Source organism: Acanthopagrus latus, chromosome 18 (assembly GCF_904848185.1).
Source record: "Acanthopagrus latus isolate v.2019 chromosome 18, fAcaLat1.1, whole genome shotgun sequence".
Lineage (NCBI taxonomy): Eukaryota > Metazoa > Chordata > Actinopteri > Spariformes > Sparidae > Acanthopagrus > Acanthopagrus latus.
Genome location: NC_051056.1, coordinates 17,360,646 through 17,378,783, shown reverse-complemented (window position 1 = coordinate 17,378,783; position 18,138 = coordinate 17,360,646). Strand labels below are relative to the sequence as shown.

The 18,138-nt window shown below is 45.7% G+C and overlaps 1 protein-coding gene across 4 annotated transcripts in view; it reads right to left on the bottom strand.

Moving 5' to 3' along the window:
• nlgn3a (neuroligin 3a) overlaps nt 1–18,138 on the bottom strand; it is a 202,962-nt gene that overhangs the window by 34,594 nt on the left and 150,230 nt on the right. For all 4 annotated transcript variants that reach the window (XM_037077248.1, XM_037077251.1, XM_037077249.1 and 1 more), the window contains one exon: nt 11,417–11,602. In XM_037077248.1, coding sequence (XP_036933143.1) covers nt 11,417–11,602 — 186 coding nt within the window. The remainder of the gene's footprint in view (nt 1–11,416; nt 11,603–18,138) is intronic.

Genomic DNA, 18,138 nt, shown 5'->3' with positions numbered 1-18,138 from the left:
CTCCAGCAGAAGGGATGCACAGGTTCATTATTGTTCCTGTATGACTACATGTCAGACAGCCTCTTACCCTTCCTCTGGTGAGCCAGTTTGCAAATGGTGTGAGTGATTCAACGTCACATGATTCAATGGGCTGTACAAGCAACTGAGATTAGATTCAATTTGTAGCATGCAAATACTAATTCAATTTAAAGTCCAAAGTTCCAAATTGCATTTTTGTCATCTTTATTCTTTAGCTTTAAGCCACAGGTAGCCTCTCTCCCCAGATATCAAGCATGTATGAACATTGTAACTTGATGTAGAAATTCCTATACGTGAGAGGAAATCATCTCAAAGTGGTGAAATACCGCACTGGTTATATTGTTCCTCTGACAGTTGGGTTCGATTTGGTGAGTCCCCCTCTTTTATCACTGAAAAGGATCTATAGCTTATGCTACCTCTCTAAGCTAAAAATCTATTACAGCCTTGCGGGCCCTAGAGCAAAAGATTTAGTCTTTTTGTCAGGTTGCACATTGTTGGCCCTTTATAGTAGAGGTTTCTGCTTGTCAGCATGTTTGCTGAAGTTCCTCTCATTGGGGATTTCATTGTGCTCAGACTATGCAAATTTCACAGCTAAGGCTAATGCATTTGCACTGCCCAGAATTGAACGTCTTGGTAGGCAGGATACAGCTTGTGACTGCACGTGGCTCTGTTCTTACACACTCACACACACACACACACACACACACACACACACACACACACACACACACACGGACAGCTAAACACTTACAGCACATTATGTCAGTGATAGGGATCCAGATGGTATACATGAAATTCCTTTTCCTATATCACACTGTTATAGACTCGCACCAGTTTAGTCCCACAGCAAAGTAATTGGAGTGATGTTTTTCCTATGCGACACTTCTTATCACACATTGAAAAAACAATTTTCCATCCAAATCATTCTGTCTGCAAGCACAGGAGTAGCAAGCGGGCTCTGTGTAAACAGAATGATATATTCCTGGATGCCTATAATCATGCAGTAAACAAGTTTTTTTTTCCTCTCCGTGCAGATGAAGCATCTATGCCAAAATTAAGTGGGCGCAAGTCATACATTTCCTATTTCAAAATAATTTAGAAGTCTCAAAAACAGTCTGACACACCTAGTAATGTTCCCTTCCTGCTGCAAAAATGTATATAAATCACATGTTACGCAAGGCGGTTAAATTGATGAGGAGGGCGACGGTGCTGCGAAGCGTGCCGCGGCTTCGTAGCAGCTCCACAGTACCCTCCTGTTATTCATGCGGAGGCACTGAGCACTCTTCTCGCGGCAGAGATAAACAGATGTATGGACACCGAAGGAGTGACCTAGCTAGCCGCAGAGGTGAGCTGTCAGCAACAACAAGCAAACGCGGAGTGCTCGTGGTCATCACTAAAGGGCAAAGTTCAGCTAATTACACCGCGGTTGTTCATCTGGCCGACAAACGCGGAAACAACAGTCTATTTAACAGCACATCCAGCCAGTCGCGTTGCCTCGTGTTGAATGCCTAATGAATGAACACTTACACAATTGGGAGTGGGGGAAAAAAAGAAAGCAGCGGCGAAGACAAAAAAAAAAAGAGCGAACAGACATTGCAGAAGCAAAGATGGATGGACATAATGAAATGTGAAAATAGCAAACGGGATACGAGCGAGTGGTGGGAGAGAAACTGGGCCAATATGTGTGGAACAACAGGGAACGGAGGGGAGAAGGCGAGAGATGGAGAAGGTGTGAGAGGAGGAGGGAGGTCAGCAGAGATGTGGAGATGGGCGGAGGGGGAGGAGGAGGAGGGGGGTGGGGGGAGATGAGCCCCCAGTGCTCAGCTGTCAGTGCTTCCTCTGCAGGTGGGGCAGGAGGAGTGCCAAGTCCCTACTCTCCCACTCACACAGACACCCATGCATCACTCTATAATGGATGCTTTACACTGGTGCCAGAGAGAGAAAGACTGAGGGAGAGCGAGAGGGAGACATGGTGAGAAGACGAAAGAGAGACATGGGCGGGAGGGTGGGGAACTGGAAAAAGAAAGAAGCTGCTATGAGGAACAGGGAAAAAGGGGAGCTGAAGAAAATGCCTCGGAGATTAAGGAGGCTAAAGTCAAGGCAGGGAATGTAGCAGGGAAACAGATAGGCAGGCAGACAGATACCTCCATCAAGTCATTAGACCAATCAAGAGAGGAAACAGACGAGACAGTCTGGGAGCAATATGATGCAGCTATTGGTTTAATTGATCTAAAGCCTAACATGATCAAAGAACGGCCGGGCACAGCCGGGAGCTGCAGCCACCGATCCCCCCCCTTCCACTGTCACTGTCCATTAGGAGGTGTATGAATGTGCCCTCGACAAAGATTTATCAAGAATGATTCATAGAGGGGATCTACCTGAACTAATGACTCGCCAGCGTCTTCACCGGGGATTGCGGGTCATCAACAGATGACATATTCTGTAGTCGCCTCGTTCATCAGCTGCGATTAGATTCCAAAAGCAATCTCAGCCATGCATCAACAGATGGGTCTCATTGTATTTTCTCCGAGAATATTGCTGAGACAGCCCGTGTGTGCCACATGTCGCTCAAGCTGCCGAGGCCTATTCATACAGTTGTGGATCTGGGCCTGCAGGTATATGCAATGCTCTGAGCTATTACCTTGGTTGATGGAGGCATGGATTTACTAAAGTACTCAATTATCCCCTGCTTCTTTCTCTGACCTGCTGCTCGGCTCTTTAACACCTATAACTCCATGCTTTATAGGCTCAACTACCTGCTGCAAGCAGGGACAGACTGATGGCTGGACTACCTGAATGAACTGCCTCCACCGTTTTCAGGCCATTTGTCAATTCTTCATTCCTCTGCTCTCTTCTGGCTAGGGATAGGTAAAGCTGCCTGCCGCTGATGGACAGCCCAACTGGATATTATTTTCCAGAGTGTTACCTCAAACCAGCTATCTGACCTCAGTGGAATCATCTTTACCCTAATAGCCCCCCTCCCGCCACGCGTTATGCTGCAGAGCCCCCTTTTTTCTCCTGCTCGACACAACTTTGGCTTCGTTTTTCTCTTTGCATCGGTCAGTAGCGGAAAAAAAACAAAAAAACAAAAAACTATTTGCTGCCTGAATTAGGCCATTTCCAATTTTCTTGTGAGTTCCAAACAGAGCAATACCTCTTAGCTGCAGAACAATCCTCCATCTTTGTTTTGCGAAAAATAAAGCAATTTTGCTCCGCTAAACAAAGTCAAATACACTGTCGTTCAAAGAGCGCCTGAAAAATGTTGCATAGGCCACTTGTTAAAAGCAGTTTGCCTTCTCCGCACAATGACGGCCACACTATATGGCAGACAACAAAGCAGAGTAGTCAGCGTAAATAAATACAAGCTTTCTCTCTCCGCAGAGATGGCATCCCCCTGGTTTAATTATCGCTCTTGTCAATCGAGGCGGAGGAATACGGCACCTGACAAGGCGCGTCCCCATTCTCTCATCTCGCATAGGCCTTTTTCACACCCTGAGATGCACAGACACCCTTCAGCAAACAGCCAAATCAAACCTGGAGATGCAGGCATTCTGTTGCCCCAAACACCCAGGTAACTTTACAGTGTCGACTTGCTGAATGCCTTTGACACCTCAGAAATGGGGCCTATTCAACTTCGACAATTGTCGCTGGTTTTTCTCAAGCACGAGGCATTTGCACAACAATGGCAGCTGCATCGAGTATGAATAAAATCCCAGGGATGTGGTTTTGCAGCTATCTTTCCCGGTGACTCCAATTCATATTCCACTACTTGCAAGGTGCCTCTATTTGATGCTGAAACTCCACAAGCGATGGATCCTGGCTCCTACAGGATGCCTGAGCACACATAAATGCAGTTGATGCTGAGCGTGGATGGATCGCACCTCCAGATCTGTACTGTAAGAGCTCAGCACAGGGACATTATGGAGTGGGGGTGTGCAGGCCTGAAGGCCATTCCACAAGAGAGCCTCCCATGGGTCTCATTTCAGAGAGGAAACCCACACATGTTATTTTCAAAAGGTCATAGCGAGATGTAACAGCATAGTTAGAGTGGTGATGTAGTGTAACACTCACACACTCTTCATCTATATGGCCCGTTGGCCTCCATCTTCACTCTGTAAGATAAGTTAATTTGGAGCAGCGTTTACATTAGCCTCAGATAACATGTCGATACCTTTAAATGCAGCAAATGAATGAGTACACAAGTTGTCCAGGCTCAGCAGTTCCTCATAATTCCCAGCAGCCTCACTACAATAGTGTTTGTGTTGTTCCCTCTGAGGACGACTACAGGCCTGCCTGTACATGGTAAATGATTGTCAGAGCAGAGGTTAGGTGCTTGTGGCAACACAGCCTTTGAATCCCACGACGGCAGCACTGTATCAGCGAGACTGACGGAGGCAGATTGATTCTAGGTCCAATAAACATTGTTGTCACTCTTCCTCTATAGGTCTGCACATTAAATACATGCCAGAAACAGCACAGTAGTCATTTGCACTGATTTGTGCAGGGAAATCACCAGACGGCCAGTATAGGACCTTGTTTTCTAACCTGCCACGTGGAGTCTTGTAAGTGGAGTCACTCACAAAGCTGTGAAACATTAAGGGACTGAAATATAATTACTATAATGATGGAGAATAATTCCTCACTCTATGTCAGATGTAGTCTGGAAAAGAAAGTCTGACATGTGTTAAACGCTTAAACCGACAATTATTCTAGATAATGACTAAGATGTTGAACGTATTCTTGATCAAGTGATTAATCATCAGATAACAAAAAAATACAGACCAAAGCCCAAGTTGACTCCCAACCAACAGTTCAAAACACACAAACATCAGATTTACTGTCATAGAAACAAACAAAGCAAATGTGTTTATCTGGAACCAGTTTTTGCAGAGTGAAACTATCTATTGATTATCAAATTAGTTGCTGGTTGGTTTTCAATCACGTGACTACAACAGACAGCTCTACATCAATTAACAAAACCAGCATTACAAAGTCAAAAACGCAATAATAAAAGAATAAGAAGAGATATAAAGCTAACAGCCATGGATGATTAAAGCAATAAAATGTTTAAATGCAACAGGTACACTCAAAGAGAGTCGTGTAAGTGCAGTGTCAAGATTCAAGTACAGTGACAGTGCAGACACAGGAAGACCTTACAATAAAAATAGGTCTTTAAAAGTGATTTAAAGAAAGTGATGCAGCCTATTAAAGTTCCTCAGGCAGGTCATTGCAAAATACTGTACTATTACTGTAGTGTACTATTGCTATTACTGTACTACTACATGCTAAATCTACTGCATCAGTACTATATAAGAAACTGGGGAGAAAACAACAGCAGTAACTCGAACCCGAAAAACAGAGTCAAATACACACAACATGTCTTCAGTTGGCAACTCCTGAATACGCTCCATCAGACTTGCTATGTCTGATCCTTTAACACGCTTTCTTATGGCGGGTTGATTTGTTTAGTTGAGCACATTTTTGATTTATTAAGATTTTAATTCGCAAACTTATCAATATGACTTTATTCAGGGTGTAGCCCACGTCTAAACCCATGATTTAGTATGTTAGAAATCGTTATTTAAATGTATTTATTTTCCTCCTAAATGTGACGAATATCACATTATTTATCAAATCAAGCTGACTATTCACTTTCCAAACAGTCCAAGTGTATCCATCATATCACATTTGCATTATCTGTGTGTAGCATCAGGAATAAGAGTGACACCATATTAGGAGTATACTGTCACATTCATTAGGATGTGGGTGTCATTTTAGTTTAGGTTATTAAGGCTCTTCTCTGACAGCCATTTTGCCTCGACGTGATTCACTGACCGAACATACTTGACCATAAAGGACGTGGCAGCTTCTGTGTCCCCCTGTAATCATTATATCACAGTCCAGCCGCTCGAACGGAGGCTCTAGTTTCTCACCCAATCGGCTGAAGGAAATTGTACAGTGATACATCAACTCCTATGACTTCCGAGTCACATCCTTTCCACGACTGCATGAATCATAAATTCCAGTGAGAAAATCCACAGCGAGTAGTTTTCGCTATGAAGAGCGGCCATTAATATAGTTAATATTTCAGATTTGATTGGAGAAAAATGTCCCGCCACGCCATTTGACTTTTCCAATCTACCTGATCCTAAATTTCTACACATCCCGTGATGCACTCCTTCACTTAATCACCTCCGATGCTATCCTTCACACCAAATGGATTCAAAAACTTGTTACCCTTCGCCAAAAAAAGCCGAGCACCTGTCACACTGCCCTCTTAATACTCATGGTCCAAGGGGTTTCAGAGTTTGCTTGGCGATGTCTTGTGTTAAAAAGCCTTGGTAGTCATTGCACTGCTGTAATAAAACCCAAGCGTTTAACATGCACATTTATGGTCCTCAATAACCCAGAAGTCTTAATAAAAATGAAAGCTGACATTGGCATGAAGGATCCTCCACACTAGCTGTCTTTAATGTCTAAGACGTTCCATTAAAAGGGGAGCACTTCCTCAGAAGCGGAGCTTTTATCCTGATTGCTTACAGGAAGAGAGGGAAAAAAATGAAACCAAACGACCTTCAGCGGCTCCACAACCAGCCCTTTCTTCATGTGCGCTCGGTGCATAGACGCGCCAGTATCCACATACTATGTGGACAGCTGTTGTAGACACATGTGCACTGGTTTACAGCATGTTTTTGTGAAATAAGAAACAGATATATTGACTCCCTTCTACAGGGAGATAATATGCACAAATACACGTGTCTGAGTCACTGGCTACTTGGTATTCTGCTCATGTGCAGAGAAGCCAGTTGACTTTTTATATCATACTGATTATTATTAGGAGATAGGGAAAAAGCCAAATCTACATGTTCAATTAGTGCCTGTGTGATGCTTCCAGATAGATAATACAAGGGACTGGCTAATGTCCTTGCTTCTGAACTTCCTGAGCCGTTTTTCTGTTTGAAGCTGGAGAAAAAGAAGATGTGGACAGAGATTTCCCTCCGTGGGAACACAACTGTTGAGCTACATTTAATAAGCCGGTCAAAAACACTCTCCTGCCGAGAGAGAGCACACTTTTAATGACCATTCTGCTTCCAAAGTCTCAGATGTGCAGCTAGATTGCTCGCCACATAGCAGACAAGGCAGCAGCCATCTTATTAATAGCAACGCACCACACACGCTGCAGACTAGGGAGCAGACACCCAGAGAGGGAGCAAGGAAGAGAGATGCACACACTGGCACATGGAGGGAAAGCGTGTGTCCCTCGCATGCTTTTACTGTCTGTGAAGGCAGGGAGACAGATGGGTGCAGTGAGGAGGAGATTAGATGGAGGAGGCAGGGCAGGGACCGGGGTCTAAAAAATCCAGCCCTCACGAGAGGACGTCCAGGCCAGCCTCCACTCAGGCCAGAAGGCACAGGGAGGGTGGGGGTGGGGGTGGGGGGGGCGTGTTTGTGATGGATGTACCCTGTGGTGACTGGAGCCCTCGGCACGCCCACATGGAGACGACACCAAGGCCAGGCCAGAGGAGCAGGCAATCAAAGAGAGAGGCCGGAGGGCCGGGATGATATAGGAGGATCCAGCTTATTAAATAGGCTTCAGGAGGAGCATGGAGCGTCTGAAGTAAGTTGTCACTCTGCCACCAACAGGCATAAAGGAGCCCCTGTTAGATGGAAAGTCTATGCACTGTAGGCAGTGATGACAGACTGTGTACAGTAAGAGTGGGAATACTGTCATTAAATACACCGACACACCAGGGAAGCTCCAGAGCCAGTGTGTCATCGCAGATTTACTTTTTCTTTTTTCTTTTTCTTTTTTTACCTGTGCCTCGTTATCCTGCATCGGAGCCGCAGGTGAAGGGGAATGTTTGTGTGCACACGTAGACGTGATCCTATGTGATGTTATCATATCCTACCTCATGCGACTCGTGAATTCACACACACCACATTCGATGTGACACCGCTGCCTACTTTTCTGCAGATAAAGCAGCAGTTTGTTGCCTGTGAGTGAAGGTGGGCAATCTGGCGAAACACAATATCACAATCTATTTAATGGCAAACACGATCCCCATCCTAAATGGCATTCTTTTCTCTCAGTTTTGAAAGGTCAGGTTGACTTTAGCCAGAGTTAAACTAGCCAATACGATATCACATGAAAGTCAGTTCTGGACAAAACTCATGTAGCATTGTTTAAAATAGATCACCTATGGCCTCACACGACAGGAGTGTTAAAATCCTCAGCATCACAAACATTAAGAGTCTTCACAGATTCTATAATCTAATTTAGAGAATTCCTTACATGCAAACACAACAAGATTTTAAATCAATGGCACATCCAACACTGAAAGATGTTATTAAGATTATCGTGCCGGAGGGAACAACACAGCATCTTACGTGTTCTCTTTCACGTGATCTCATGGGGAAGCAGATGTAAACAAAATGGAGACTGACGCTATAATTAAGTGTTAAGAGCAAAGCACGTTTCAGGGAGAAAAAAAAGAAAAGAAACTAGTCTGGATGAGAAAGTGGTTGGGGGGACGTGTTTAACATGTCAGTGTAAGTATCTGTCAACAGCAGTATGCTAGCTAGTGTTAGCCTCAAGGACGATAATGTTTATCATTGCTCTCCAACACCATCAGGATGCCTTCCTCCTCAGCTGTTGGGAAAAAAACTTGTGTAATGACAATTGTACACATTCAGATTTACATCCTAAATATGAATCATACTTCTCGGGGTGGCTGAGACAGATCTGTAAGCATCTCGGGAGGTTTAAGAGTGGATCTGTACACCCCTCAGATTGCCATGTAATCTGGACCAAACATCTGCACCGACCAACGTTCCAGACCAGATTGTCAAGAGGGGAGACTCGGAATCTGTGTGCCAAGCCTAAGGTAGAGCATGTGAAGACATTCAATAAAGAAAATTCAATAGTTGTGTGAAGTTGGGACAGAAGTAAGACGACATGAAATCAGGGCAATTATTTTACTTGCAAATGAACCTGTGTATTATTGATTTTAGACAAATCCATCAGTTGTTCATCTTCAAATATCTTGTTCTATCACACATTAGAGAGAGTGAAAGTTTGGGATTTTTCTCAAAAACCTAAAAACTCAAAACTCTAAACCTATAAATTGATTATCAAAACAGCTGGAGATTAATTTAACAGTTGACAACTAATTTATCAATCTCTGCATTTCTACAATGAATCTGCAATCCCTACAATACGCCAGAAAGTTATACTGTGGATACTTTTGAGACCAAACAGGATCTAAAGAATGTCAGATCACCCATCGCTTGCTGACAGTCTTGTTTGGTGACTTGATTTCCATTCAGAGAGCGAAGTATGAAACTAAATAAAAGGCGCACTTCCTAAGACGCAACAGTCTGCTCATCTGGACAGGAAATAAGCATACAAATCCATCACTGAAGGCCACCTGAAGCCAGGTGTGCTCTTGCATCAGTGTATAATTCATTTGATTATAGATTTTTACTTCAATTTTTCCCACTATTTTGATCCAGACCCTCTAAATCCTGTCTTGTTTATTGCGTTGTCCTAGCAACAAGGACATCCTACCAGTTTGCACTTCAGCGGTTAAGAGAGGAGGAGGAGGAGGAGGAGGAGGAGGAAGAGGAGGAGGGGGAGCAGCGGATGTTCTGAAAGCAGGTGCAAGAAGACATTTCTTCACTTGGATTTCCTGTCACATCCTGCAGCCCACTCCAGTCCTAAACTTTATATAATTACAACAATCTGTGCTCCGAGAGAGACTGTGTGAAATCTGATTGCCATTGGTAACATTCGCAGCAAGAGTCCCTGCGTGATAGAAGGCTTCCTGTTTCAATTTCCTTGGATCCCTCAAGTTTTACTGGCTCCCCCCTTTTTTTTTTCATCCCATCAGTGGGGCATACATTTCCATTCAGGGGAAAAAACAGACCCGGTAATATCCAATTTACTAGGAGGCAGAGGAGATGGTTTCACTGGCAGTATAATAACATGCTACATGGAGCGTGGCATTATGGAGTATGAATAAAAAAGGCATTTACGGTAAAAATTCAATCCAAAAGCAGTCATCATTCATCGGAGGAAATCAAGGCAATTAGTAACACTTTAATGCAAATTGGAGAACGCAAAACACATCACAAATCCCTGCCACTGCGCCGGGGACCAAAGGAAAAAGGGAGCTCAAATGACCTCTTTCAGGTTCCTGCATGTTGGAGGGGTTTACTCTGCCTAGTGACGAGTAGCAGGAATGTGTGTGTGTGTGTGTGTGTGTGTGTGTGTGTTAGTGCCAGTGGCAGGTTAGCTTTTCCTGACCACAGTCTTGCCTTGGACCGATCCTCCATTTAATGCAAGAGTGATTTCTTTAATGTAATTCGCTCTCGTCTAATGTACACTAAAAGCCCCCGCGTTATATTTCCGACCACGTGTGTCAAAACGCGACATGTTTGTGGCTTGTTAATATGTTCACGAGCAGGCGCCGTGAGCGTGCTTGAATGTAAAGATTCCTCGTTCGGAATACCGCCGCCACAATGAGCGAACACATAAACATCGCTTACGCCTCAATATCCTGATAGCCTGTCATGTCCACAGCACCGCTATCAATTAAACGCTAAAACAAACAGCCAGCTTTTAAAAGGGACGGACAAATACGTGACTGAGTGTAACAACTCCAGGTTAAGAGTTGGATGATGCAGACTCTGCAGGGTGCAATTCTCCTCCTGCGAGAACTTACCGAAGAGCAGCGAGGCTCCATCTTAATTCAATGATGCATTAGGGAAGCATGTGTATGGGGGGGTGTTTATCGCATGTCCAGGTTGAAGCGGGAATGCTGCATTTAGGATTAAAGACATGGCCAGTAACATGGGCAGTAAATCATCATGAAGTAGCACTACGGTAGCCAGCAGATAAACAACATTGCTTACAGTGCTCGTGTGTGTGTGTGTGTGTGTGTGTGTGTATGTGTGTATGTGTGTCATTCTGCATGACTGTGGCTGCCTCTGAAAAGCTCTCCCCTGGTACGCCATGTCCCTTTTTATCTCCCTTACAAAGACGCATTATACCTACATGTTTATTTCTGACATGGAGTGAGATGCTAACAAAACAGGAGCAGGAGAGTACGTCAAGACCCACATGGGGTTCGAAAATCCACCGTGGAGTTTCAATTTCCAGACGGGAATGAACATCGTAATCATTGAAATGCAAACACCTGCTCCTTAAAGCATTTGTTATGCTGTATAGTACAGTAGAATACATTACTCAATAATTCGCTAGCTGCATCGCCGGTTTCTAATATCAAGCAGCCTACACACCGGCAGGCCTGAGCTCCACAGCTGTAACACCCACCCGCCCTCCCTCTCCGTCTCGCTCTCCCTCCCCCTCCCCCTCGCTCTCCCTGCTGTGCTGTACCTTCAGAGTGGTGGGAGAGGGTGAGCAGGCTGACGCAGGAGGCTCCGATGCCAGAACCGAACACAGTGATGCGGTTGGAGTCTCCTCCGAAGAAGCCGATGTTCTCGCTGATCCACCTTAAAGCCTGGATCTGGTCCAGGAGCCCGTAGTTCCCTTTAGCAGCCTGGTCGCCCGTGCTGAGGAAGCCTGCAAACACACAGAGAAAACTAAGAACCCAGAAATAAATCACATTATCGCACACACTTAAGGGCGCACTTGACCAAAATAAAAATGGACTGCAGCTTGGCAAGTGCACGGCTATCTATTTCCCATCTACGCCGGCAGGATAAAAGGTTATCTGCAATGGCTGACCCCACCCCGATTTGTCCAGAGCAACCATCACGCCAGGTGACAGCAGCGGTGAAATCATGACTTATTGGATGACACGGCTGTTGGTAAAATAGGAGCGCGTGTGACCACATGTCATCTGCACCTTATGGGAAATCAATGGCACGTCTCCCCGGGTGAACACCCATCATCAGATATATCGAGCAGTCCTGATGAAAACCTTACGAATCTATGAAAACTCGGCAGGCAGCGAGAGAGAGAGAGAGCGAGTGCGAGAGAGAGAGGGAGAGAGATGATAATAAGATTGACAATAATTTTGATGCTTTAAAACCCTCCATATGGACGGCGACCTCATTACATCCCCCTATCAGAGTGACCACCTTCCTCTGACATATTTCGATTCTCGCTCTAAACATTCACAAATAGGCACTTTCCGTTCACATTCCCCTCCGTGTCTGTGTAATCTGCTGTATGATGTCGGAGTTGGACAGTGGGTCTCTCTCGGGTACATCAGAGCTCGTGTTAGCACACCACCCTCTCCCAGCTGCTCTCCGGGGTCTGAGCCCCGCTGAATGATGGGTAATCGAGAGGCGTGGGAGAAGATCAAAGGCAAGCAATCCCTGAAGTCCCCACGGTGGACTCAGTGTCCATCAAACCCCTGAGTGTACATGTGAGGTGACAGCTAGGAGACATGTGTGGAAAGCACCCCCCCACCACCTCTCTTTAGTGGCAACACTGCCACACTTTTCACAAGCAATAAATGTGTTGGCGGTGGATGCTTACAAGCCCGCAGTGATGGTCCTTCAGCATTGTTTCTAACATCTATTTCATGGTCTATGCCTCCATATAATGATGAGCTCTGTGTGTTTAAGTCCTAAGGGTGGGAAAGGGAATATATATGAAGGGAAAAAAAAAACAAAACAAGATGAAAAGATCAGATCTGTGTTTTTTTTTTTTGGACTCAGGTCAACACAGCGACGCTCTCTTCAGATGAACATGGATTAGAAAGCAGCTGCTCCAGGCTCATTAGCCGTTTATGGTATGTGCGTACGAGAAGGACGCATGTCTGCCAATCCCCATTCTCTCTCTCTCTGTGTGAATCAGAGACTGGAGGGCACAGCCTCATACCCCACCCCCAACAGCGCACCCGCCTCGCCCAGAGTGCCTGTTGGCAGCAACAAAGAGGGTGGGCAGGGGAAAGGCCAGGCATGATCATCGATAGGGAGAGAGGCGGCAGCACAGGAGGCAAAGCAGGAGACAAATGGATCAACAGATGGTCTCCTTCAGACGCATCCCTGAGGATGACAGAGCAGCAGGGCACATGCAGAGAGAGAGTGAAAGAGACAGGCAGAGGAACAGAGACGGACACAGACAGAGAGAGGAGAGAGGGGGACTCGACGATTCAAGAGCTTTTTCCCTTTCCTTTCTCTCCCCTGGCTCCTCCTCATGCTCCGTCATAACTAAAGGACAACAGCTTCTACAACCCTCTCCCGGGTGCCGTGGAGAGGGAGAGAGAGAGCGAGGAGACGTGACTCTCCCAGAATAACCCCTCATTCCGTGGATTGGTTCACACTTCACCAAGTGTACGTCGGCTGGGTTACCAAATGTCAGCAGGCTGGCATGTGAAAGGATTCTGCTCGACTGTTAGCCTAATTGAAGAGATATAGTAAACATTATCTGTTTGGCCATTGTAATATGAGGAATTACTAAATGACAGAAATGCAAATCACGCGAGCCGGATCCCCAGCTGGCGGAATAAAGCGCCGCTCGATGCTCTGGTCTTTTGTGACTTCTTGTTTTAGCCGTGTTGATTCTGCTGCATCTATAAATGAAGCTGGTCATTAAAATGTAGAGGTGCAATGCAATATCTCAGACAACAAGACGCGCTGCAGGCACCATTTAAAAATACATCTAATATAGCTGCTGGTTATGTTTTAATTGGAAAGGTGACGGAAAGTATTTTCTTTGGAAAACAATTAAGATAGCAAAGTAATTGTTTTCATGCATGGCAATTTCTATTTTTACATTTCTAGCGGACTGTTGTTTGTGCTCCGGAGGTATTTTTTATGCTTCATGGCTGCTTCCTCACCTATAGTACGCCTCACCCGCCAGACTTTCAGCGTCTATTGTTTGATTCACCCACATTTCCGAACCTCCTTACTCACACACACACACGCACACACAAGAATCGGCGGTGGATTTCCAGATCTAGCAGATGATCACCGTCTCATCAGCGCTGCGTGGGCCGTGGCCGCACATGAGCTGTGATGTGCAGTGCACTATCTGTTCACAGATAACTCCTACTCAGGACCTTGGGATTCTGAGCTGCGGCTCAGCGCTTCTGAACTGTTTGGTCAGGCTGGTTACGTGCTTGACTGCGCCACTCAGCCCCCCCTGTTCAACTGAGGTTTTAAATGCACACAAGGCGCCGCTTTACAATAAGCATTTAATCATAAACCTTAATCGCATTATATCCATCTTTGTATGGCTACTTGAATTCAGATTAATATGCAAATCCTCTTTTAAATGCTCTGACCAATTAACTAACAAAAAAGTATACACAATTAGTGTCCCGAGTCACGTTAATTCAACAGATGTAAAATAATAATCAAACTGTAAATAGTTCCAGCTGATCTGCTAGTTTGAAAGTTAAGTGCACACAAATTAATTTGTACTCATTTAATTTCCTCTGTCGTGTTATTAATCTCGCCTCGTGACTTCTGTAACAAACTGTAGATTAAACGTGTGAAGTTTTATTCAATCCACTCTCAGTTAACTGAAGCAAAGCCCGAGACTTATACCTGCAGGCTGACCACTGAAGTCTTACAAGGACAGCCTAATGTGTTTTTCTCTTAAAAAACAAGACGTTGTTTTGTGTATCAAGCAAAAAAACGCTTCAGTGGAAAATGTTTTGGTGACTTTAGACAAAGAAAAAATGCCCTGAAGTTGAGCGACACTGGAGAATAGGAATAACATGAACTGAGTGAACTTTGTTTAAAGGAGCCGTAAAAAAAAAAAACAAGACCTTCCCTGCCACTCTCAGTTGCCTACACAAGCCTGTGGACGATTTGTTGAAGTTGTTTAACGCTGCTGGACCATGGATTTCTTTGTGACTGACTCGGATTTTCTGCGACAGTCCAAAGGATGTGACTTTATGCACATTCTCGAGGGCCTCGTTTCAGTGCCTCGCTACGCTACGCTAACAGAGGGCAACAGTAGCTAACTTAAGTATATAACGATTAAAAGTGGAGTCCACGAACACAAACTAACGAGCATTCCACAGGGCCCCGTTAACATGACCATCTCAAATCCTGTAACGCCCAAATGTGAAATGTATTTAATAAGATCTGTTGAGAAAACGGCGTATATAAGCACCACATGCCAACCAGTAACATCCCAAATTGTCTTGGAACAATGATTGCCAAAAAATTGAATTTAACCTGTCGACACACGTCAGCCGGGTGAGACATGAAATTTGCATGAGAATCCACCACAAACGAACTGTATGAGTTAATAACAGTGATTCTGTGCTCTTTCTCTGCATGTTAGAGCTGTAATTTGTCCAGCCTGATTACATGATGTGTTTTTGTTTCGCGTCTCAAAGCCGTTCTTCCTTGACAGTGATGTGGTGCACTTCAGCTCCATGAAGAGCTGGTATTTTCTCCTTGTGGCAGCAGCGGAGTCAGAGAACCAGCGCTGATCGCAGCCGGAGTGGCGGCGATGGCTGTGGTCCGGGAGAGGTCACATTGCACCTGTCACCTTGCATCGTCCTTGCCGGACAAAAACACTACAGTGTGCGTGTACAACAGCTCCCCCACCCCCCTACCAGGAACTTAGCCGACCTTGTCACCTTAACATGACCAGAGGGTCAGTTAATGTATACGGCCTGACAGCGCCGGCTCTCTGCGGTGTTTCGGCTTCGAGCGAGTGTGCCGGAAGCAGAACATGAGCTGCAGACACTGATGCTCAGAGACCGGGAGATCACCACTCAAATCCAGCACTTTCCCCTTTTTCACACACCAGCCGCCATCACCTGAATGTCAGTGAGAGTGAGTTTATTTTTTCCAAAAGAAAAAAAAAAAAGCGCAGAGCGTGATGCCACATAATGCATTTCTTCGCCTTGATCGTATTTTATCAATAAGCAGGCCCTGCTATCTCGGTCCACAGCGAGCGTCTCCGCTTCCCTCCTGAGCCGCGGCAGTGATTTCCTTTAGCCATGCCTCTCAGCATTGATATTGCTGTATTGATTATGATTTAAATGTCTGTTTCCTATACGGTGGGCTATAACTCACGGTGTAGCGGAAAGAGGTGATGATAATGATCGCTCCGACCCCAGACATCTCTCTTAGCCTGGTCTCCCTGGATAATGGAATGTGTGTAAAGTAATGGCGGAGGGCAAGAAGGGGGTGAGGAAGGGTGAGGGGGAGGGCAAAAAGCTTGTTATTGAGCTGATGAGAGAGCTTACACAGGGACAGATGGAGGGAACGGATAGGGAGGAGTAGAGGAAAAGAGAGGAGGAGAAGGAGGATGGGAATAACAGCGGTGACGCAACTGAGGGAACGCTTTTTTTTTTTTTTTTTGGGCTTTCTGCTGGATTCGTTCTCGCGTCTACTTTGCCTTTTCCCTGTTCCTTTCTCCTCCTCATCCTCTCTCTCTTTGGGGGTGCCGGTTAACAAGGCCGTCTGTGTCCAAACGCCTTTGGTACTGCCCCCCCCTCCCCACCCTCACTCCCTGTCTCCCTCTTGCCCTCTCCCTCTATCTTTTCTCCCCCTCTTCTCTTCTCTGGGGAAATAAAGGCCCACACAGTCGCAGCCTTGACAGCCTCCCCTAAGAATCCCTTCACTACAAAAGAGCTCCAACTTCCCCCCAGCCAGGCCCGGGCTGAATGGGAGCCTCTGGGGGTGTGGATGAGAAGCCGAGGAGGGAAGAGGCCACCCTCCACACCAGCCACATAAAGGGCCTGTGTGTTAGGCTCACGATGAGCAAGGGACATACCCAGCGGTCCATCCTCTGCACAGGGAGTCATTCCCACAAGATTTTTTTAGGGGTAAAGATTTTATGCTTGCTGAAAAGACCCCCCCCCAAAAAAAAAAAAAAAAAGAAAAAGAAAAGGGAAAAGAAAGGAAAAAAGAAAACGGAATGAAGAGAGGGTGAAGGGAAGGGGGCAGGAGGGGGGCGTGGGCTTGGATGAAGGTGATTGCCACTTGGATCAGTGTACAGCTCCTGTTTACAGCTCGCTGCCCAGTAGCATGGCTGGAGTGAAGTCTGATCTGAGGGCAGGGGAGCGAGAAGGATAGAGAAACAGAGGGAGAGAAAGAGAGAGGGAGAAAGAGAAAGAGAGGAGGGCAGGCGAGCAACAAGAAAGCCTCTTTATGGCGGTCCGAACACTGAAGGCCATTTACCCAACACCACATCCTTGTTTCCGGTGGAAAAAAGGAAAAAAAAACCCCAAAACACACCTTTTGAATGACTAGTTCCATAAGACTGAATACGACATGACAGTGGAATCAAACCAGAAAATGGTGGAAAAAAGGAATTTATGTATGAGCCCCTGGTTCCTGTTGGGCTCATTATGAATCAATAATTAAAGAAAATATCAGACCGCCTTGAATGACAGCGAAGTCATCTGATCTATCGGGGGCCTGGCCGTCTTGACACTCAGCGAGTTCAAACTGAATGATAACATGCTCGCCCGTCTGAAGCTCTCCGCTGAAAACGTGAACAGACCGGGTTAATGGAAAACTAAATATTAGACTCAGTTGCACACACACACATAGAAGGACGAACCAACACTGCTGAAAGGTGGCTGGATAGTCTGATGCATGATGCTAAAAATCATGCATACTGTGCTGCTGTATACAGCCTGAGCCACTCAAATGGAAAATGTGGTTTGTGTGCAACAAAGCACTGACAGAAAAAAAAAAAAAAAAAAAGCGGCGAAATGTCAAGAGGGAAAAATCTTTGCTGCACAAACACCAAAAGCTCATCTGACACATATCTGAGCCCCTGAAACCCGGATCTCTTACAGACAGACAAGGGGCCTGTTGTAGCAGACAGGGATGAAAAACAGATACAGTAAAAGTCAGCGCTGGTGGGGCACGTGGCAGCTGTTGGTCGTCCTGCATGTGACTCCGGGGCCGCTTAATCTGATTGTGTGATGTGTCCCGGTGGCCAGGCGACACAATTCAAGGGCTCTGGCGAACAGCAGCTCTGGCAGCAACTACAAATGAGCAGTTTGCATATGTATGACCCCTGGCATCTGAACGCCACTCAATCAATCACACATCGGCTATGGCGGCTGTCGGCTTTGGGCTTCGCTTCTCTCCCACCCGCCTTCCCTCCTTCGCCCGTCTCTCCCTTCGCTCGATCTCCCTGTCATGTTTCCTGTCTTCCCC